General features: G+C 34.1%; 1 protein-coding gene and 1 pseudogene across 1 annotated transcript; one reads left to right on the top strand and one right to left on the bottom strand.

Moving 5' to 3' along the window:
• Window positions 1-8,699: 8,699 nt before the first annotated feature.
• On the top strand, window positions 8,700-14,386 carry LOC120190019 (annotated as a pseudogene).
• Window positions 14,387-14,694: 308 nt separating this feature from the next.
• On the bottom strand, window positions 14,695-18,335 carry LOC120189941 (3-ketoacyl CoA thiolase 1, peroxisomal-like). The gene is made up of 14 exons (XM_039193075.1): window positions 18,182-18,335; window positions 18,014-18,090; window positions 17,764-17,848; window positions 17,556-17,682; window positions 17,219-17,317; window positions 17,034-17,104; window positions 16,840-16,947; window positions 16,661-16,738; window positions 16,458-16,590; window positions 16,275-16,371; window positions 15,616-15,739; window positions 15,411-15,519; window positions 15,147-15,230; window positions 14,695-15,041 (listed from the first exon to the last, which is right to left on the bottom strand). The coding sequence occupies exons 1-14, from the start codon at window positions 18,263-18,265 to the stop codon at window positions 14,932-14,934; spliced, it is 1,386 nt and encodes a 461-aa protein (XP_039049006.1). The 5' UTR covers window positions 18,266-18,335; the 3' UTR covers window positions 14,695-14,931.
• Window positions 18,336-24,989: the final 6,654 nt, after the last annotated feature.

Below are 24,989 nucleotides of genomic sequence, written 5' to 3'. Positions count from 1 at the left end.
CAACCATAGTTTGAAGAGATGGGATACGTTCTTCCCTAATCTTATACGAGTCAAAATATTGGTAAAACCAATAACGATAATCTTTAGGACCCGGTTGATTGAAACAAGAATTTTGGATAGTCAAGTTAGGATCAAGATTTGGAATAGGATTTTGAGGAATAGGAGGAGGATTTGGTTGACGACTAGAATGACTAGATGAAGACCTAGGACATTTAGGATTTGACATGGTGAAGGAAATCAGAATAGATAGAATAACATGCAATTTTAAAACAAATGTATGCAATTCAATTAATCCCAAACTCAAATGAGTCCTCAATATTTCAAGATTCTCTAATCAATCTTAATGGCAAAGTTTTTGAAAAACTTTTGAAAAATATGGTTTTGAGAAACAATATATGTATAGTTTTTCATAACAACAACATAATTTAATCAAAACACAATAATTTGAAAAATAACATTTTTTTTATTTCGAAAATTTAAAAATTTTGAAAAATTCTGTGTTTTTGATGAAATTAGTTGTAACATCTAGTTTTCTAATCCCTAAATAAGCAATGCCCGATCACTATTTCAACCTAGAACTATTGAAACTAATCCTATGTTCAAAAACAATGAAATAGAGAGTTTAGAAAAATTTACCTTGAAAGATGAAGATTGAGGGGATTTAGATGTTGTTTGCACGATTTTAATGATTCCAACAGGTTTAGAAGATATATTTGAAGCGAATTCCGATTAATATCGATGATTTGAGGCAAGAAAGGAGATTTGAGTGTTTGAGGAGGGTGAGAAACGGTTTGAAGAAATATAAGGGTTTTGGGAATTTTGGGGTGTTCTGCCCGATTTTAACAGAACCCCAGGGGGTATCGATTCCCCTGTGGGGGGGGAATCGGTTCCCCTTCAAAGGGGAATTTCCCTCAGGGGGGATCGATTCCCTCTGCACCAAAATGCTAAAATCCGATTTTTTAAGCACAAAATGCTAAATTAATCTTTTCTAGTGGTATTGGCAACTCATATATCAAAAATTAATTATGTTCAAACAATTAAATAATCTTTAATCGATTTTTGAGCATAAATTAATTTTCACTAAGAATCACAAACTCCCCCTAACTAATAGCAAAATGCAATCAAAAATTATTATTATAAGCATTTTTCAAGATTTATTAAAAGTGCTAAAATTATTTAAACACTAAGTGAAGATAGGTTGGTCAAACCTAATTCTCTCCTAAGTGTCCAAAATCTTTCCTTGTCTAAGGGTTTTTGTAAAGATATCCGCTAATTGGTGTAAAGTATCAACAAATTCTAGAACTACATCTTCCTTAGTGACATGGTCTCTAATGAAGTGATGTCTTATTTCAATGTGCTTAGTTCTAGAGTGTTTGGATTTTTAGTGAGACAAATAGCACTAGTATTGTCACACTTGATAGGATTGGTACCTACTTCATTCCATAATCAAAAAGTTGTTTCATCCATAAAACTTGTGCACAGCAACTACCGGCTGAAATGTATTCCGCTTCAGTGGTAGATAATGCAACCAATTTTGTTTCTTTGAAAACCAAGAAATCAACATATTTCCAAGGAATTGACAAGTACCCGGAGGTGCTTTTCCTATCTAATTTGCATCCTCCATAATCCGCATCAGAAAAGGCATGCAGCTAAAGCTAGAGTCTCTAGGATACCAAATTCCTAAACTAGGAGTGTCCTTAAGGTATCTAAAGATTCTCTTAACAGCTAGTAAATGTGATTCCTTAGGACATGATTGAAATCTAGCACATAAGCAACACTAAACATAATGTCCGGTCTACTTGCAGTTAGATAAAGCAAAGAGCCAATCATTGACCTATATAATTTAACATCTATACATTTACCTCCTTCATCTAAGTCAAGCTTTGTTGAAGAGCTCATTGGAGTGTCATGAGGTTTCCCATTTTCCAGTCCAAACTTCTTGAGCATATCTTTGACGTACTTAGCTTGATTAATGAAGATGCCTCTTTTCTTTGCTTGATTTGGAGTCCCAAGAAAAATGAGAGCTCCCCCATCATGCTCATCTCAAACTCACTTTGCATTAGCTTAGAAAATTCTTGGCAAAGAATATCATTAGTAGAACCAAATATTATATCATCAACATAAATTTGAACTACTAATAAATCTTTACCTTTATGCTTTAAAAACAATAGTGTCAACCTTCCCTTTTGAAAAACCTTTTTCAATTAAAAATTTGACAATCTTTCATACCAAGCTCTAGGAGCTTGTTTTGAACCATAAAGAGCTTTTGTCAATTTAAGAACATGATCCGGAAATTTTGAATCTTCAAAACCTGGAGGTTGTTCCACATACACTTCTTCCTTTATAAAACCATTTAAAAATGCACTTTTAACATCCATTTGATATAATTTAAATTCATGAAACATGCAAATGCTAATAACATTCTAATTGCTTCCATCCTAGCTACGGGAGCGTATGTTTCATCGTAGTCTATGCCTTCTTGAGTATACCCTTGAGCAACAAGTCTAGCCTTGTTTCTCACTATATTACCACTTTCATCAAGATTATTCCTAACACCCATCTAGTACCTACAGTAGATTTATTACAAGGCCTTTCAACTAATGTCCATACTTTACTTCTCTCAAATTGATTTAATTCTTCTTGCATAGCCATAATCCAATGTTCATCATTTAATGCTTCTTTAATATTCTTAGGCTCTATGCATGAAATAAATGCAACATAATCACAAATATTTCTAAGAGAAGATCGAGTTGTTACCCCTTTGGATGGATCACCTATAATCTCACCACCCTTGACATAGTTGTACTCTCTTGGATAAGATATTTCCCTTTCTTCAATGGTTGGATTCTCAAGAGGATCATGAGTTTCCTCATTTTTCGTTTCTTCCTTTGATGATGGTTCTCCAACTTCATGTCTAGCGTCATTTGAATTTATAATACCTACATCATCATTCACACAAGAATCCTTCCTCGGAAGGGGATTATCATCGAAAACAACATGTATAGACTCTTCTACAACTAAAGTTCTTTTATTAAATACTCGATAAGCTTTAGAATTTAAGGAATAACCCAGAAAAATTCCTTCATCACTTTTAGCATCAAATTCGCCAAGGTTTTCTTTACCGTTGTTTAAAACAAAACATTTACATCCAAAAGGATGAAAATAGCTAATGTTAGGCTTTTTATTTTTGAGAATTTCATATGGAGTTTTCTTTAAAATTGGCCTAATCATTACTCGATTTACATAACAAGCAGTATTTGTGGCTTCCGCCCAAAAATATTTTGGCAAATTATTTTCACAAAGCATGGTTCTAGCCATTTCTTCTAAAGTTCGATTTTTCCTCTTAACAACTCCATTTTGTTGAGGGGTTCTAGGTGCTGAAAAATTATGGCTAATACCATTAGAATTACAAAAATCAATAAATCCAAGATTTTCAAATTCAGTGCCATGATCACTCCTAACACTAGTTATAGAGTAACCTTTTTCATTTTGGATTATTTTTGAAAATGTGATGAACTGTTCTAATGCTTCATCTTTAGTACTTAAAAATAGAACCCAAGTATATCTAGAATAGTTATCTACCAAGACAAATGCATATTGTTTTCCACCCAAGCTAGTAGTCCTAGTTGGCCCAAAAAGATCTACATGGATCAATTGTAATACTCTACTAGTTGATACGTCATTAATGGATTTAAAAGAAACGCGCTTTTGTTTTCCTTTAGCACAAGCATCACAGATTTTATCATTATCAAATTTAAGCTTAGGCAACCCTCTTACTAAGTCTCCTTGAATTAACCGTTGCAAAATACTCATACTAGCATGACCTAGTCTCCTATGCCATAACCAACTATCATCCTTAGCAACTAGGCATAAATTAGTCATATCAGAATCTAAATGCACCATGTAAATGTTTCCTATTCTATGACCAACAAGCATAATCCGATTAGATGCAATGTCAATGACTTTACAACCATTAATTTCAAATAAGACATTGAATCCTTTATCGCATAATTGACTAATACTCAATAGATTATGCTTTAATCCATTCACATATAAAACATTCTTAATTTGTATGGAAGAGGTATTACCTATTGTACCAATACCTTCAATGTAACCTTTTGAATTGTCTCCAAAAGTCACTTCTCCTCCATTTTTGGCGTTAAGCTCAATGAACCGGCTTTTGTCTCCGGTCATATGTCTTGAGCATCCACTATCAAGGTACCATGAATTTGAATTTGTTTCCCGTGCCTTGTAGCAATGCTCCTTTTCCTACAAACATAGATTAATTTTTGATTTTGGTACCCAAATTCTTTTGGGTCCATATTCATTAGTTTCCAAAATCCTAGTCCCCTTAGGTATCCATTGTGTAGGATATCTTTATCTTTAGTAGTAATGAGTCCTTTAGGAACCCATATACTTCTAAAGATTTTACCATTTAAGGTTCGTTGAGGATTTCTATGATTGTAGTTTCTAAAATCTTTTCTAACAAAGTTGGATTTTGAATTTTCTCCTTTTTCAAAACGTTTTGTTCCAACTTTATCAAAAGAAGTTTTAAGATCATCAATTTTCTTTTGATGATCATCATTGACCTTTGAAAGTAAATTTTGCAAATCTAAATTTTTCTTTTCAAACTCTTCTAGTTTGATTTGCAAATCTTTGATTTTACTTTCAAGATCATTGTTGGTTTTGGATATGAGTTTATTTTCATTTTTCAACTTTGAAACATCATTTTGTATTTTAAAAATAATTTCTCATAATCCGAAGCCAACCCATTATATTCCTCTAATAGCTCATCATAAGATAAATCACCAAAATCAGATGAGTTAGAGGTTACCTTAGAATCTTCCCCAAATGCCATTAAGCACAAGTTTGCTACTTCTTGTTCTTCTTCATTGGAACCTTCTTCATCGCTCCATGTAGCCACATGAGCCTTGTGCTTATCTTTGATTGACCCTTCTTCTTCAATTATGGGCAAATATTTGACATGCCCTGATTTTTTGCATTCATAGCAAATGATCGGGTCCTTCTCTTTTGGTTCATCTTTGAGGCCTTCATTTCGTTTGAATTTTCTTCCTCGGTAAGGTCTCATCATTTTTCTGAACCGTTTGGCAAACAATGCCATTTCCTCGTCATCATCATCATCATTAGAATCACTCTCATCTTTTGTGGATTTGAGAGCAACTCCAATGTTTTTCTTCTTCTCTTTCTCCTTTGGTGTCTCTTCAACTTTATCAAGGTCCACCTCATCTTCAAGCATCATCTCATGAGTGAGGAGTGAACCGATAAGTTCTTCAAGAGTTAAGGACGATAGGTCCTTAGACTCGATGATTGCCGTCTTCTTTGATTGCCATGATTTTGGGAGGGAGTAGACTAACTTCCTCACAAGCTTTTCATTTGAGATGATCTCTCCATATGATTTGAGACCATTGACAATCGTTGAAAATCTATCCGTCATAGCTTTGATGTCTTCATTTGGTTTCATCCTGAAATTTTCATAGCTATGTGTTAGAATACTAATTTTTGATTTCTTTACCTCATCGGTACCTTCATGTGTGACTTGAAGCTTGTCCCATATTTCTTTGGCCGTTGTACACGATGAAACTCTTCCGTATTCATCTGGTCCAAGAGCACAAAAAGATAATATGTATGGCTTTGGAGTTGAGCTGGAATATTTTTGTTTCTCCTTCACTCGACAACCTTGGATGAGTGATAGGCTTAATGTATCCTTCTTCTACGGCATTCCATGCTCCCATGTCACTTGCTTGAATGAAGTACATCATTCTATTCTTCCAATAGGCATAGTTAGCTCCATTGAAGAAAGGAGGCTTGTTGACGGGCATCGAATCGAGACCGGAGTCGAAGTTTGAAGCGGAGGCCATTGATGACTTTAATAATCGATATAACTCTTCCCGAATCGACTCAAGAGGCGATAAAACCTTCAAATGAGTTAGGCTCTGATGCCAATTGTTGAGTTAATCGAATGCCGAAATTGGCCAAGAGGGGGGTGAATTGGCAATAAAAAATTTTGTGGAAGCTTTTGCAGAAAATTGAAAGTAATTGCACAGCGATTTACAGTGGTTCGACTTTCTCAAACAAAGTCTACGTCCACTACCTTAGCTATCCACACTAAGGATTTTCCAACAAATTCACTAATTTGTTCTTTCTTTTGAGGCCAAAGAGATAACCTTACAATTCCCTCAAGAGTATACCCCAACTCTTGAGAACACTCTTTTCTCAAAGAGAAGATTACAAATTTGCAAACTTACAAGAAAACCTCACAAGGTAAGATGTTTGCACAATTCTAGAATAAAGAAAAGAACACTCAAAGATGAATACAATTGAGCACAAAAAGTGTTCTTGAAAGCAAAATGAATATTGAATGAAAATAGACTTGAAATGCTCAAACTTGAGGTTTGATGCTTTCTCTTTGATTCTCTCTTGATTCTAGTTGCTTGATGTTTCTTGTTGTTGATCAATGGCTTCTAAGCTTGCTTAAATACACCTTGGATCACTTCTGAACGTTGGGGATGATTAGAGAAGATATTATAGCCGTTTTAGTGTGAAAACATTTAATAAAACAGCTTGGAGCGTGGGGGGAATCGGTTCCCCCTTGAAGGGAATCGGTTCCTAAGTGTAAAATTCAAATATTTCGACCGTTGTACAAGGGGGGAATCGGTACCCCCTTGGGGGGGATCGGTTCCCTCCGAGCATACTGGAATTCTCGGAACAAAACTGTCTAGGGGGGAATCGGTTCCTCCTATGGGGGAATCGGTTCCCTCCGAGCATTCTGGAAATCTCGGAGCCAAAACCATTTAGGGGGAATCGGTTCCTCCTATGGGGGGGAATCGGTTCCCTCTGAGCAATCTGGAATTTTTTGGCTTTGAATTGGTTCGAAATACTTTGTTAGATTATTTTGAAATTGTTTTATGATTAAAACTTAATTTTACACTTAAGTAAGGATTAAAAATGATTTTAGAAATATTTGGAGTAATGTTTTGATATTCGAATAGTTATATCGAATATACTTAGAAAATCATTTGGAAAATCTTAAAATCCATTTAACTTAATTTGTTATATCGAAATATCAAAATGTTTCAACACAAAGCTTAACCGTCAGTTATCAAACTAGAAAATAATAATAATAATAAATTTATTAAAAATATTCAATGACTAAAGTAGAAAAATGATAATAGTTTGACCACTAATAATGTAATTTATCCAAAATATAATTAATAAGAAATTTGTATACAGACCATTTAATTTCATTTGAATTAATATACAGTGATTTTATTTAAAATTGTGAACATTATTTCAATAGCATTAGATATTAGTCATTGTCAAGTAACATCTTAGCAATCAATGACCCATAACTTAATCAATACTATAAATAGATATCTATCTGTATATAAAAACCTTCTAGATTAATTCAATCTATCCCTCAAATTGTGGCTCAGTTTATATATATTAAATTTTATTATATTCATTTTTATGAAGGAAAATATTTTAAATGAAAATATATTCATCAAAATTTAATAAATATATAAATTAGTAAATAATTTATATTTTATTATTTTTATATTTGATTCTTGAGTAATGATCTTGAGTTTATTTTGAGCATAAATGATTTTGAACATATAAAGATTTAATGAATGCTCAAAATATTGCCATCATATTATGTCCTTCAATTAGTATAAACATTAGTTTGAGCATTAAATATTAGTATACATTTGACATTACATATATATAAAATATATAGGTAAAATTCTATATATGTGTGTGTGAGAAGTACACTTTACGGTGTAAGTGAATGAAATTTGTGACTTATTTACAGTGTGCGATAATCTCATTTCTCAGTTGGAGCATATCACAATAAAAATTTACATAAACAGACTTGTGACATAAAAAATATGTCAATTCACAATCAAATTATGTTTTGTAATATTCGATCACTAAATAATCATGTTTGTGAATTAAATTTTGAATATTTAGTCATAACGGCCAATTCTAAACATTTCATTGTTCACTTTTGACAAATAAATCCATTCAAATACTCTTAGATGCTAAATATATCATTCTCCTGCTAATTATGTCAACTAAATATGATAAAACACAACTAAAGGCATGACATAGCAAAATTTAACATGCTTGTACAGATTGCATACTTGTCTAAACACTACAAGTATCATCATCAACATGCATCTAAGAATATGTCCAATTCTAAAAGTCCAAAACAAAATTAAAACATCTATGTATGATTCTTATATTATCATATTTTGTAAAAAAATCATTAATCCTTTATTACTAAAAGCTTTTTAAATTTGCATTTACTTACTCTATTTCAACTATCCATTTTGTTTTAGATCTTGCATAATGATAAATCATCGATTGTGCATCATGTCTCGTATACTTGGTGTTTTAAAATCAAAATTTTCAGTATCTCATGCCAAAAATAATTTTCACTTCGAATACGCGTACTCGAAACATTTTCAACCAATATTCATCATGTAATTTTATAAATGTTTTAGTACATAATTTCATTAATGACATACTTAGAGGTTGATGATCGGGCCGTGCGGTGATGGGTTCGGGGAATTTTGGGATTTTGGTATTCGAAAACCGAAAGGATTGTACCAGGTGTTTTTTATTTTTGAAAAAAAAGGGTTTTTTTAATAGCGAAAAAGAAGAAGAGTTGAATGCAAACAATTAGGAGCTTTACTTTCGAGTGAACTCTCTCAAAGCAATGGCAAACAATCCCTCGCAGCTTCTCCCATCAGGTTACAATTTGGGTTTGTTTTCTCAGAGTTGATAGACAGGTGCATAGGGTCCAAAATATGGGTGATAATGAAAGGTGACAAGGAGCTCGTGGGTACCCTTAGAGGCTTCGATGTCTACGTTAACATGGTCCTTGAAGATGTCACTGAATAGTAAATCTCCCCCTCTTCTCTTTTTTAATCTTAGATATAGATTAGATATCATATACCGGATAAAATTATCCGTGCTGGGTTTTAATTTTCCTTATTTGTGTTAGGGGTTTTATGTAAAATAGGGTTTAGAAAGTTATGGGAAGGATATCAAATTGGGGTTTTGATTTATGGGTGTTATCCATGTCGCGTATATTCAACTAATGTCGAGTTGAACCTATTGAGTGTCTTTAGTAATAAAAAAGAGTATTGTTCTCCCTAGAAGATTCTGGTTCGAGCAGTTGTGTCTGTAGTGTGTGCGCTTGTCAATTGGCTAATAAAAGTTTTGAACAGATATTGCATTGTAATCATTCCATACTATTAAAAAAGAAACTAATGTCAAGTTTTGAGTAGTTCTTTGCCTTTTTTATTCACTTTTGAGTCTCAAATTTTAAGTTCCAAGTTTGAAGCATAAATCTTATATTTTTGTTTGGCCCGAATAATCTCGGAACCAAAGTGTTGCTTTCGTCTTTTGGTTCAATGTTTATATCCTTTCATGGTAGCAAGATGGTAACTTGTAGGAATTATAGAAATATATGATTCTGTAAATATCCTTTAATTAAGTGATTATGTAAATATTCTACAATCCCTTATTTTAAGGGATTATATCTCCTAGGATTAGTATCTTTCCTCTCTTAGAGTTTCCTACTTTAGAGAGATGATTTGTATATAAATATGTAATATGTCCTATCGAAAAGAATAAGAAATTACAGAGAATTACTCTGATTTCTACATGGTATCAGCTTAGGTTACGGTTTCTTTCTATCCTAGACGTTGTCCACAACTTTTTCTCCTACTTCGGAGATCACTTTGAATCCAGAAAATTTCTGGTTCTGCTGCTCAATCAGAAGGTAATCTAGTCATGAAAGAACCAGAAGGTAAACCTCATGTTACAGTTTTTTTCTCCTCCCAGTCAACCCCTAATTGGATCATCGATTCTGGTGCTACGGATCATATGACTGGTAATAAGGATTTGTTTTGCAATTTTTTTCCAAACTTTGGTAAAGCTATCAAAACAGCTGATGGTTCGTTGTGCAAAATAGAAGGACATGTCAATGTTATTCTCAATGACCAGACTGTACTTAAAAATATCCTCTTCGTACCAAATCTGGCTTGCAATCTCGTTTTCGTTAGTAAACTTTCCACCGACTTGCACTGCTCTGCAATTTTTAATGATATTGATTGTACTTTGCAGGCACTGAACTCGAAGAAGATGATTGGTAATGCCAGCTTTCAGAATGGTCTCTACATTCTTCATGCCTCTACTAAAATCGAAATCTCAAAATCTTTCACCGCTTTAGAAAAAATTGATAATGTTATGTTATGGCACTATCGTTTAGGTCATCCTAGTTTTCACTATCTTGCAAAAGTTTTTCCTGCTCTATTCATTCATAAAAGACCAAAAAAAAATTCTGGCAAAGTTTGCTCTCTTGCCAAACATATTAAATCAACTTATTCTCCTTCTACATATAAGCCTTCTCACCCTTTTGCTTTGATCCACAATGATATTTGGGGCCCTTCTCGGGTGAAGAATGTTGATAATTGTAAGTGATTTACCATTTTCATTGATGATCACAGTAGGATAACTTGGACTTATTTGCTAAAAGATAAATATGAAACTGCTGGTGTTTTTACCCAATTTTATAAAATGGTTCTTACTCAATTTGGGTCTAAAATTCAGCTCTTTAAATCTGATAATGGCAGTGAATTTTTTGCTAAGTCTTTGGGTGCGTTTTTCAGGGAAAATGACATAGTTCAGATTAGTTCTTGTGTTGACACCCCACAACAAAACGGTATTGCCGAAAGAAAAAATAGACACCTCTTTGAAGTTACTCGTTCTCTTCTATTTACCACTAATGTTCCAAAATATTTGTGGGGGAAGCCTTATTAATTGCCACATATTTAATCAATCGAATGCCTAGTAAGGTTTTACAATTTCAAACACCTCAATCTATATTTTTGCAATAATTTCCCCATTTTAAACCTATCTCCTCTATTCTTCCACTTAAAATATTTGGTTGTATTGTTTTTATCCAAAACATTGCTCCTAATAAGTCCAAGTTAGATTCTAAATCATTAAAGTGTGTACTGGTTGGGTATTCTTCACTTAAGAAGGGTTATAAATGCTATCATCCTCCTTCAAAATGATTTTTTACCACTATGAATATAACATTTTATGAGCAGGATCCCTACATCACTCAGGCTGAAATTTAGGGGGAGACATAGAAGGATTTTCAGCCACATCAGTTATCTCCTCCTACTCTTCATTCTCAACCTTCAGAATTGCCACCAATTTTGTCCTTACCTACAAATTTGTCACCTGTAACTACTCCAATTGATCCACCGGTAGTACCTATCACTACTTCACCCATACCCACTTTAAATACCCTTCCTGGAAATACACCTACTCTCATTCAAAATATTCCACAAACAACACCAATCAAATATATCTGTTTCTATACAAGGAAAAGAAAATATATTCCTGAGGTTGTTTTGCAATCTGATGCTTGCCGAGAATTGGATTTGGGTCCAGCTGCCGAAATAAAAGAAGAAATCAGTAAGTCCACTTCCCCAACTCTAAATGACTTCTCTATTGCTATTAGAAAAGGGGTTAGATAGTGCACCAAGCATCCTATTGAAAATTTTGCCGGTTTTAATTCATTGATGTCGTTTTTTCAAGCATTTACACCAAACTTGGATAAAGAACAGGTTCCTACAAGCATAGCTGAAGCTCTAAAGAATTCAAAATGGAGAAGGGCTGTTGAAGAGGAAATTTGTGCACTAGAGAAAAATGCTACTTGGACCGTTACGGACCTTCCTCAAGGAAAAAAGATTGTTGGCTGTAAATGGATCTTTACTGTAAAGTATAACTCCAATGGTAGCATCCAACGATACAAAGCGAGACTAGTGGTCAGAGGCTTTACACAAACATATAGGATAGATTTCACAGAAACTTTTGCACCTGTGGCAAAGCTGAATACTGTTCGAGTACTCCTAAGTTTGGCTATAAATTGCGATTGGAAATTACACCAACTTGATGTAAAAAAACATTTTTCTTAATGGCAAGCTAGAAGAAGAAGTCTATATGAAGTTGCCACATGGCTTAAAGTCTATTGAATGAAGTAACAAGGTGTGCAAGCTCAATAAGTCTCTATACGGGTTAAAACAATCACCCAGAGCTTCGTTCGAGAGGTTCACTAAAGTCATCCTAAAAAATGGCTACAAGTAGTCCCTCGCCGATCATACTCTTTTCATCAAGGTAACTTCTACAAATAAGAAAGTTATCCTTATTGTGTACGTGGAAGACATAATTCTTACCGGAGATGATGAAAAAGAGATTTGCATTTTGAAGAAGTTGTTAAATAAGGAATTTGAAACCAATGACTTGGGAAAACTAAGGTATTTCCTAGGAATGGAGGTGGCAAGGTCAAAAGAAGGACTTGTGATCAACCAAAGAAAATATGTACTTGATTTACTCAAAGAAACTGGTTTTCTTGGTTGTAAGCCGAATGATACACCAATGGAGGCAAGCTTGAAATTTAATAAAGAAGATGAGTCCTTAGTAGACAAAGAGAAATTTCAAAGATTAGTTGGGAAACTAATTTATTTATCCTTGACAAGGCCAGATATATCATTTCCTGTAAATATGATCAATCAACACATGACTAATCCTACTGAAGAGCATATGGCAGCAACAAATAGAATTCTCAAGTACTTGAAGAAAACTCCAGGACACGGTTTAATGTTTAAGAAGACACAAGATAGAACTGTTAAGATCTTTACAGATTCTAGTTGGGTCGGAGACCTTACTGAAAGGAGATCCACTAGTGGCTACTGCACCTTTGTTTGGGGAAACCTTACAACTTGGAGAAGTAAGAAACAATCTGTTGTTTCAATAAGTAGTGCTGAAGCTGAATTCAGAGCACTAGCATTGAGAATATGCGAAGGAATTTGGCTACTTAAACTACTGAAAGAACTTGTCACTAATCAAGAGGATCACTTTGAAGTTTTGTGTGATAATCAATCTGCTATTCAAATTGCCAAGAACCCAGTTCAACATGATCAAACAAAGCATGTTGAGATTGATAGGCATTTTATTGCTGATCAAGTTAACAAAAAAACAGTCACACTTTCATACATTCCTTCAGAAGAACAAGTGGCAGACATTCTTACTAAGGCTTTGCCAAAGCCTGTTTTCAATAAATTCCTATTCAAGCTGGGATTATACAATGTATATTCTCCAGCTTGAGGGGGAGTGTAGGAATTATAGAAATATATGATTTTGTAAATATCCTTTAATTAAGGGATTCTGTAAATATTCTACAATCCCTTATTTTAAGGGATCATATCTCCTAGGATTAGTATCTTTCCTTTCTTAGAGTTTCCTACTTTAGAGAGATGATTTGTATATAAATATGTAATCTGTCTTATTGAAAAGAATAAGAAATTACAGAGAATTACTCTGATTTCTACATAACTAACTGGAGAAACTGAGATGGCTTGTAAGTTTGTTTGGATGGAGTGTGATTTAGAAAACTCTTCACCAAATTCATGCCTTCAGTTGGAGTTCATGTTTTTCAGCAAATCATTTTGATAACTGATAAATTTGTATTGGAGTCATCCTTACAGAAGGAACGTTTAAGAACTAGCAATCTATGTAGACAAAAAGATTGTTTTGGGATGGATTTCTGATCACTTATCCGACTACACTTCTTATTCTTTTACATTGTTTCCAAATCGATATTCATCGCTTGATCATACACATTCTTCACATTTCTTTTATAATTTAATGGATTTTTTCTTCCAAGAGCGACTAGGTGTTTGTTTCTTTTTAGTCACATGCTTGAAAAGAATAGTGATATACTAGATGTGTTGTGATTTGCTTTCCCCCCCCCCCCCTAGACACATATCTGTCCCTTGCTTGTATGCATGCATAAGTAATTGGAGAATGTGTATCCCTTTTTTTTTGTTAATCTTGATTGCTTTATTGTTTCTGTTGCATATCACAGTGAGATCACTTCTGAAGGACGACGGATCACAAAGCTTGATCAAATTTTCCTTAATGGAAACTACATTGCCATTGTAAGATTAAATTGTTTCTGATTTAGTTAATACTCATAGGACCATACTTAGATTGGCATATTTATTTTGGTTTACAGTAGATTGCCTGCCTGCTTGATCCAAAAGCTGCATATTAAGGGAAACCAAATGCCGCCCAACATGAAGAATTGCAAGTTAATTCAGTATCAAAATTTCTAATAATAGTTCTTTTGTACATTGCAGCTGGCCCCGGGAGGCTCACCAGATCCAAAATAAGTTTGTCAGATCCTTCCTGTTTTTATGTTCTTCCCTTTCAGTGGTATTGATTCCATGTTGAATTCTCAGTTTTAATGAGAAATCTGGCATTTTAGGAAGCATCTTATCATAATAGGACAGAGTTGGACACAATTTCTGTAATGGTTAATGATTTGATCATACGTATCATAGTTTTGCGAGTTGAATGCTTTTGCTTCTCATTAACCAGCATGGTTCAAGTTACTATGCAAATTGGCATCAATCATGCCACAGTTTTGATGTACTTTCTCAGGCAAAGTGATGCATCACAGGTTTGAGTTGATTTGATTTAGTTCCTTTAGAACCCTACTCTGATGAAAACTTTTCCTCCCTCATCCTATGCTTAGGAAAGCTTAGAACAAACAAATAATAAGCATAACTTAGTTCCTATAAAAAAAAAAATAAGCATAACTTAGTTCACCTAAAGCATTTTACAAATGTGCTTAGTATGGTCATATGCTAGCTTATGCATTTTTCAGAATTATCTCTGGCTAATAGGCAAACATGAACAAGTATATTTGAATAAAATCATTCCAAGAATCTTGAAATCGGCTTAATTATTTGACTACTTGCTTGGAATATTGAAAGTTCTATTGAATACAAAAAGCAAACATTTAAGATACCAACAAACACATATCTATTGAGCATCCTTGGAAAGAAGCCCGTTACTTTTGTCAGCTCGAGCATTGCAGAGTTCATCAATGCAGTCCCCTCTTTCAAGAACAGCAGCAGCCCCCATTCCACTGCCTGCAATGACAAAGAAAGAAAATGAACCAGGCCATTTCGATTCAATTATGAAGGATCAAGAAGTGCTCTTTGGTTTTTCGTATTGTGTTGGGGAGAGAGAGATACCTATGCACATCGAGATCACTCCGAAGCGACAGTCCTTACCACGACGCTTCATCTCGTACAATAGTGTTCCGACACAGCGAGCACCTGATAAACAAAACAATGTCTTAGTTAATAGATCTCTATCATGGCGATGCTTAGCCTCCCGGAAAGTTAGAACAGGTATATTGTTTATACAGTAATACATGTTCACTTCCATGCTGCAAGAAGGGTGGATAAACCGAGCAATTGTTGTTATATGTCACAAAATTTGTGTCAGATGAGTACCTGTAGCACCCAAAGGATGCCCAAGGGCTATTGCACCTCCATTAACGTTTACCTTTTCACGATCTAGCCCCAACTTCTTGCAAGAGTATACATACTGAGATGCAAATGCCTGAGGAAAAATAGATTTTGCATGATAAGAATACAGTAAAACTAAATTACTCAAATCAGATTCACCTTGAGAATAAAATCAACCGAAGAAACCTACCTCATTGATCTCAAACAGGTCTATATCATCAAGCTCAAGACCTGCAGACTTGACTGCAGCTGGTATAGCAACAGCAGGGCCAATGCCCATCACAGCAGGATCCACACCAACAGCAGCAAAACTTCTATAAAAGGGAGCACAAGAAAGCAGTGTGAGGGGATTACAGATGCCAATTTATATTAAGCTAGACAAGATTAGAAAAAGAACTGATTACGGAGTGCAACAAATGTCTTTGTCTACTTTTGACCCTAAATTTGTCAAGCCCTAAGCTTGGCGAACTTGTTAGAAATGCATGCTTCATGCTTACTTAAGCTTAGGGACGGACGCAAGATTTTATATTAGGGTGAGTGAACTTATAAAATTTTAGGGGAAGCGAAAATAAATTATTAATAAAAATAATAAGAACATACTTAAAATATATGAGGACAACTGCCCCTGCCAGTCCCCTTGGGTCCATCCCTGCTTAAGGTGATATGCAAACACTGACACTATATAAGAGATTTTCAGGTAATCTTCGATTATTTTGCCCTCACTATGAAAATTATTTCTACAAGAATTATTTTAAGTTTCAAATTCAAACCAAGTCCCAACCCAACTTGTAGCTTCTAACTATGCACTATTATATATGTGCTAGGAACTCCATAAGCAGTTTCCATTACCTGAAAACACCAAGTATTGGAAGTCCTTTCTGCATAGCCAAACTTCTCTTCATAAGGAGGACTGCTCCTGCACCATCACTTACTTGGCTTGCGTTTCCTAAGAAAAAAATTGTAACAATTTTCACTCAAACTGCATATTTTTCTTGTCGAGAAAAATGTTTCACAATTTTCATTATCACATACCAGCAGTTGTGGACCCATTCTTTTTAAATGCCGGCTTCAACTTTGCTAGATCAGCCATGTTTGTGTTTGGGCGGATTCCATCGTCCACCGAAATTGTAGCTGGCTTCTCTTCTCCAGTTTTGGGATCCACAACCTTTGCAGATTAAAAGTTAATGAAAGAACATAAAAAATGTAAACCAGAATAATTCACTGCACAAAATTACCTTAGTAAATACAGGGACAATTTCATCTTTGAATTTACCAGTGGCTGTTGCGGCAGCAGCACGCCTATGAGATTCAACCTATGTTTTACACATTGAAGGTGTTTCAGACTGACAATGATTAAGCTTATATCAGTAGATAAAAACAAGTTGAAATAAAAATAAAAATAAACAAGGCTCACAGCAGCCTCATCTTGCTCTTGCCGTGTCACACCATAGCGCTCTGCAACATTTTCAGAAGTAACGCCCATAGGAAGAAGGCAATCCCGGGCTCGGATAAAGGCCTCTGTCTGTTAAAAATAATGCAGTTGGATGTCAACAAGTTAATGTAAAACATGTCCTAAGTAGTGAAATACAAACTATATGTTGATGGTACCTTTGGGTTAACTTTGGGAACCCCAGGAACAACTTTGTCAATTGTCATGCTCTCCAATCCAGCACCAATGCCTTCATTGAACCAACATGAAGATCACTCACATATTCAAATAATTCTGCCTCGGCATTCATATATACATACGCGCACACACACATTTATATATAGATGAGAGTGAATATCCTTACCTATATCATAAAATCCTGCTTTTATAAAAGCAGCAACATCGGCAACTGCTTGTAGGCCAGATGAGCATTGCCTGTTGACAGTTCTAATAGGCACCTTATCTGGTTCACGTAGGTAATTGTATTAGCAATATGTAGTAGAAAAGGCAACTTAGAATTATATCTCTACTATCAACATAGTAAATTTTTTTGGCGATGACTCCAAATCTAGCATGCCAATACCAATTAACAGATGAAATGGGAGTTCAATAATTTTCAAGGCAAAGAACAGTTGAAAGCTCTAGAATTACAACAAATCACAAGGGGTCCAAGGGAAGGGAATTTGAAAGAATAGACGAACCAGGGAAACCAGCATAGTAAGCTGCCATCCTACACTCGATTCCTCTTTGCGAGCCAGGTGCCAAAACTGTACCGACAACTATATCAGAAACTTCACTTGGGTTCAGCTTAGTTCTATCTATCAAAGCCTGCATTGAGAATTAATATAAGTTAGGAGGGGAAAGAAATTTGATGTAAAAGAAAATACAAAAACCAAAAGCAACATCAACCTTCAAAACAGACGCAAGTAAATCATCTGCAAGTGTATCCTTGAAGCCTCCACGTTTTGCCTTGCATATTGCAGTGCGGCAAGCCCTGTAAAACAACGATTTTACTGCTATTAGATGCAACATTAACAGACTAAAGCAAACATTAAAAGAAGAAAATCTTTTTTTGGGGGTGTAAAAACAGGGTATTCCCAAGCCATATTGGACTTGAGAGTTGAGACTATTCCCTGACACAAACTGTAAAACAACTTACGCTACAATCACAACATCATCCCCGAAAGCAGCCGTCCGGTGATAAGCAGCGGTATCCCCAGCCGCACAATTTGATGGCTGATAAAATTGAAAACAAATCCATTGTCTAAAGAAAGAGAAGAGAAGGAATTAAAAAGAACAAAATCTAAATACAAAGAATTAATCTTACAGAGAGAGTAGCAGCAGATTCATGAGAAGAAGAGGGTCGTAAATGATGAAGCAAAACTTGCTGCCTGTTGAGTGCTTTCTCCATATCAATCTATGTGAGTCTTTCTCTCTGATCTTGCACTTGTTTCCTCTCCACTCTGACTGGGTTTATATACTTAATACCTACACTGCTCCACAGACGTCTTTCTCAAAGACTTGGTAAGTCTAGTCAACCGTTTCAAAGAGGGTCCGGTGGCGGGCATTCTAGCTTTTACAAATGGCAATGTTTTTCTTTTTTTAATTAATTATTTTAATATAATGATATATTAAATAACTTAAATAAAATCAATAATTTAAATTTCAACATTTACGAATTTTACTAATTAAATTGAAAGGGTCATTTTCATTAGACTTTTTGTAAAATTTAGTTAAAAATAGTTGATGAATAAATTAAATATAAATAATCAAATAAAAAAAAGCATACATCTAACAATCAATGTGTGGATGAAGTTTATATTCCTCATTTTGGTTATAGTTAAATATGTCTCCACATGTTTTCATATTTATTGGAATTTCCACGAAAATTACTCCCACGTTTTTTTGTTGGAGAGTGGGAACGGAGTCACGGACTACGGAGGGCGTTTCTTCCCTTTCCTTTTCTACTTATTACTTTTATTTTAGTGCTCGATGACCTTAAACAATATCAAAAATTTTAGGATAAATTATATGTTTAATACTTAAATTATTATTTTTGATCTTTTTAATATCTAAATTATTTTTTTCAAAATTTAAGTATGGTTTAGATACTAAACGTGTTTTGGTACTTAAATTTTCAATTTTTTTAACACTTTAGTTTTGATTCAAAAATAAAATAAAAAACTAAATTTTATGTATGATTTTGAAAAAATTAAAAATTTAAGTACTAAAATATATCAAAACTGATAGTTTAGATATTAAATGTGTAGTTTATACAAAATTTTAACTTTTATACATTAAGTAAATTATATTATAAGAGTCAGTTTCATAATAATTTTATATAATATATATTTAAATTAAATAAATAATTATTTAAAATGTTAAAAACATATTTTTATTATATATTCAAAATTTGTGTTTTACCGACGGAGTTGGTTCAACTGGTAAGTAGTTTGATACCGCTTAAGCATGTATTGAGTTCAAGTTCTTATGTATAGAGAAAATCCCTGCTAGGAGACTCGCCCACTACAACCGGGTGTGCGACCGGGTAAAAAAATTATTCTTATTCCTTCGGATATAATTATTATAATACACATCTCTATATATTTTCTTCAATTAAATTCATATTTTACCTAATAAAAATGATATATATGTATATATTTGTATCGAGTTGGATTGAATCGGATAAAATATGATATAAATATAAATTTTTATCTTAAAAATTAAATCAAATTTTAAATTGAATGTAATCTTTTTAAACATGAATCAAATCATATGTTAAATAAAAAAATAAAAAATTCAAATTTGATTGAAATGACAAAAAAGAGGGCACGGTGTCGGGTGTCTGAAACATTAATTTAGTGGGGGAGTCTTGTCTAGTCAACCTTTTCTTTTTCTCATTTAGTAAAAATGCATTACATACAACAACCAATGGGTGGAATATTGTGTTGGATGAAGTTTGTGTTCTTTGTAATGTTCCACGAAAATATCTCCAACGTTTTTTTTCAATTGGATAGTTTTTTTTTTCATTAATAAAAGTGAATATTAAATAATATTTGTTCAAAGGCATTTAATTATTTGATATTAAGTATTTATATGTCTAACATACATAGTATACAAATATGAGACCTTAAAAAAATAATATTTTAATCACGAAGGGTGTTTTTTTTTCTTTCACTTTTCTTTAAATTTCATTGGTGGTTGAAACCACAAGTGCTCTAGTGGTAAAAGAAATCATATTATTCTTAACGGTTCTGTCGTAACCGTCTTTCGGATGAGCCTGAAATTGGACTTCGATTATTGTAGTTAGAGTTGCCACCGACCATTTTAAAGCGACTTTAGGTGGGTCGGATACCATCTTACCTGATCTGCATTGTACCAGAAACGTGTCGTGTTCGGGAGTAGGTTACGGTCAAGGAAAGATGAGCACCCTTGAACCGCCCTTTCAGTACCAATTAATTTGTCGGTTGTTTTTATTTGTGAAAATTAAAAAAATTAAATTAAAATTCAAAGTATTCGATTCGAACTACTTAATTTTGATTGATTCAAACAACGACCCTTAAAAAGATGGAAACGTTAGATTTGTAATGAAATACCGAATTAGATTAAGATATAAAATACTAAATAAAAATAATAATAAACAAAACAAGAAGTGAAAAAAATATAAGGAAAAGAAAAAAAATGGAAAAATAAATAAAAATAAAATAAAAAGAATAAACAAGAAAATAAAAATAAAACAAATATAAAATAAAAATAAAATGAGAATAATATATATATATATATATATTTATATTTATACATATAATGAAATGTATGGAAAACAAAATAAAAATCCGAAAAGTAAAAATAATAATAATAATAATAATGATGATGGTAAAAAAGGAAAGAGAAAGAAACGTTAAAAAAGAAAAAAAAGAAAATATAAAATAACAAAGTAGTATTAATTAAATAAAAAAATTAAATAAGATAAGATAAGATAAAAAATAAAAAGGGGTTGAATTGAGTAAATTAAAAATTCAGTGGTCAAATTGAAACAGGTGATCAAATTAGAACATGCGTAAAATTGTAAGTCAAAATTAAAAATAATGGAAATTAATTCAGTGACGGAAATAGAAACTCATCATAAGATAATTCATCTGAATCAAATGAGTTAGAGGTTACCTTAGAATCTTCTCCGATTGCCATTAAGCACAAGTTCGCAACTTCTTGTTCCTCTTCATCAGAACCTTCGTCATCGCTCCATGTAGCTACATGAGCCTTGTGCTTCTTTTTGAATTGACATTTTTTCTTCAATTGTGGGCAATCATATTTGACATACCCCGACTTTTTTCATTCATAGTAAATGATTGGGTCTTTCTCCTTCGATTCAGTTTTGAAACCTTCATCGCGTTTGAATTTTCTACCTCGGTTGGGCATCATCAACTTTCTGAATCGTTTGGCAAATAATGTCATTTCCTCGTCATCATCATCGTCATTCGAATCACTCTCATCTTTTGTAGATTTGAGAGCAACTCCAATTTTTTCTTCTTTTCCTTCTCCTTTGGTGTCTCTTCAATCTTATCGAGGTCATCATCAAGCATCATTTCATGAGTGAGAAGAGAACCGATTAGCTCTTCAAGAGTTAAGGACGTTAGGTCCTTAGACTCGATGATTGCCGTCTTCTTTGATTGCCACGATTTAGGAAGAGAGTAGACTAACTTCCTCACAAGCTTTTCATTTGAAATGATCTCTCCATATGATTTGAGACCATTGACAATCGTTGAAAATCTATCCGTCATAGTTTTGATATCTTCATCTGGTTTCATCCTGAAATTTTCATAGCTATGCGTTAGAATACTATTTTGGATTTCTTTACCTCATCGGTACCTTCATGAGTGACTTGAAGTTTGTCCCATATTTCTTTGGTAGTTGCACAAGATGAAACTCTTCCATATTCATCTGGTCCAAGAGCACAAAATATGATATGGATGGCTTTGGAGTTGAGCTGGAACATTCTTGTCTCTACTTCACTCCACAATCTTGGATGAGTGACAGGCTTGATGTATCCTTCTTCTACGGCATTCCATGCTCTCATGTCACTTGCTTGAATGAAGTACATCATCCTATTTTTCCAATAGGTATAGTTTGCTCCATTGAAGAAAGGAGGCTTGTTGACAGGCATCGAATCGAGACCGGAGTCGAAATTTGAAGCGGAGGCCATTGATGATTTGATAATCGATGTAACTCTTCCCGAATCGACTCAAGAGGCGATTAAACCTTCAAGTGAGTGAGGCTCTGGTACCAATTTTTGAGTTAATCGATCGATGGAATTGGCTAAGAGGGGGGTGAATTGGCAATTAAAATTTTGGTGGAAGCTTTTGCAGAAAATTGAAAGAAATTGCACAGCGATTTACAGTGGTTCGAGTTTCTCAACAAAGTCTACGTCCACTACCTTAGCTATCCACACTAAGGATTTTCCAACAAATTCACTAATTTGTTCTTTCTTTTGAGGCCAAAGAGACAACCTTACAACTCTCTCAAGAATTATACCCCAATTCTTGAGAACACTCTTTCTCAAAGAGAAGATTACAAATTTCGCAAACTTACAAGAAAACCTTACAAGGTAATATGTTTGCACAATTCTAGAACAAAGAAAGAACACTTAAGAATAAATATAATTGAGTACAATAAGTGTTCTTGAAAGCAAAATGAACATTGAATGAAAAATATGCTTGAAATGCTCAAACTTGAGGTTTGATGCTTTGATTCTATCTTGATTCTAGTTGCTTGATGTTTCTTGTTGTTGATCAATGGCTTCTAAGCTTGTTTAAATACACCTTCAAATGATTCTGAATGTTGGGGATGCTTAGTGGAGTCGATATAGTCGTTTAAGTGTGAAAACAATTAATAAAATCAGTTGGGAGCGTCAGTGCATCGATGCATACCCATGGTGCATCGGTGCATCAGTGTAAAATTCAAATATTTTGACCGTTGGACCCTTAGTGCATCGGTACACTAAGAGTGCATCGATGCATAAAGTGCATTCGATGTTTTGAAAAAGCCTGATTGCATCGATGCATAAAATGCATTCGATGTTCAAGAAATTAATTGATGCATCGATGCATGGATTGGTGCATTGGTGCATGCCCTTGAAAAATTGATTTTAGGCTTGATTTTGGTTCAAAATACTTTGTGAAAATTTGTTTAAAAATAGTTTAGGTATAAAACACAAATTTACACATTTAGAAAGGTTTGAAATTGATCTTGAAAGACTTGGAGTAATAGCTTGATATTCGAGTAATTAAATCAAATATACTTTTAGAAAATCATTTGTAAAATCTTAAAATTTATTTAACTTAATTTGTTATATCGAAACATCAAAATGTTTTCAACAAGCAACAAATACAAACGATCAGTGGGTTATAAGTAAGTCTTATCAGGAACATAATCATGCATTGTGCACACCTGCTATGACACCATTTATGCATTCTAATATAGCTGTAAGTAAGGCTGATATCGATGAGGCAACAACATTGAAAGAGGTCGGTGTTGGCACGTCACAAGTAATGAACTATTTAACGCAGCAGGCAAGGGGCTATCATAATGTTGGATTTACACATAAAGACCTCTACAATGCACTTCAAAGAGGTAAAGCAAAGGAAATCGTCGATGGGGATGTGAATGCGCTTATTGCCTACTTTGATTATAAGAAACATGATGATCCCGGGTTTTTTATGATATACTCGGTAAACGAATCAGGGGCATTGTATAATCTTATTTGGTCAGATTCTACATCGAGATCGGATTACACATGCTTCAGTGATGTAATTACGTTCGACACAACGTACAAAGATAATTTTTATGGTCGACAAATTATGCCTATTGTCGGTGTCAATCATCACCATAACACAATTGTGTTTGCCACTGTCATAATCGCTGACGAGTCGTCTCAATCTTTTGAGTGGATGCTACATAATTTTTTAGAAGCCATGATGAATAAATCACCTATTTCAGTTGTCACCGATGGGGATAGGGCAATGAGAGGGCTATCAAATCTGTTATCCATTATGCTAAGCACAAATTATGTTCTTGGCATCTTTCTCGCAATGCACAAGCTAACATTGGTGACCCAAAATTTACAGCAGTTCTAAAAATACATAGCTTCCTGGTGGACAACCGATGAATTTGATATTCAATGACGTTTGGTTGTTTTAAAATTCAACGTCAAAAAGCATCTATGGGTGATTGAGAAGGGAAATACACGTCACTTATGGGCACAAGCATATCTAACCGGTCATTTCTTTGCCAATATTCGCTCAACACAAATGTGCAATTCTATGAATACTTCACTACCGATTGCACTGAAACACAAGAAGACATATTTAGATGTTGTTCGTGCAATTGAAGATGGAATTAGTAGAATGCGTATGAACGAGTTGAAAGCGAATTACTTAAGTTCCCATACGAAGCCCTTCCAGATCACAAGACTGTTCGACCTTGAAAGCAATGCTGTTGCGATTTTTACCAGTGAATCTTTTCTTGCGTTCCAAGATGAACTTCTACGGGAGACATTGTACCAGATTGAGGCAGAGATTCAGTCCTTATCAGATGAATGTCAACATTATATTTTGTCAAAGTACAAAGAAAAAAATAGGAAATTTGAAATTAGTTTTGATTCTCGTACGAAAACCCTAATTTGCTCATACAAAAAATTCGAGACCGTTGGACTTCCGTGTCGCCATCAACTTCACATTTTGAAGCACTTCGATTACACATATTTTCCCGCGACTTTGATTCAAAGTAGGTGGACTAATGATGCGAAGGCTTCTGCACCCAGTTATGTTGACTTAAATGTGTCTCCAAAAGTGATGCAAATTGCACGATTCGCTGCTCTACATTCAACGTCAAGTAGGTTATGCTACATTGCATCAAAGACAGACGAGTCCTTCAAAACCGCAAGAGATGATATGGAAAGACTAATAGAAGAATTAGAAAACTCGTTTGGTTTGAATGATTCAGTCAACTAGAGCATTGTAGTAAACAACGTTCGTGACCCTCAACGAAAACAACGCAAGCGAAAAGAAGTACCGAAGAACAAGGTCGAGAAGATAATTAGGCGATGTGGGTACTGCAACGGTGAGGGACATAACAAACTA

Source organism: Hibiscus syriacus, unplaced genomic scaffold, assembly GCF_006381635.1.
Source record: "Hibiscus syriacus cultivar Baekdansim isolate YM2019G1 unplaced genomic scaffold, ASM638163v2 tig00116962_pilon, whole genome shotgun sequence".
Taxonomy (NCBI): Eukaryota; Viridiplantae; Streptophyta; class Magnoliopsida; order Malvales; family Malvaceae; genus Hibiscus; species Hibiscus syriacus.
The sequence above is the reverse complement of the archived record's forward strand: the minus strand, read 5'-3'. Positions and strand labels throughout refer to the sequence as shown.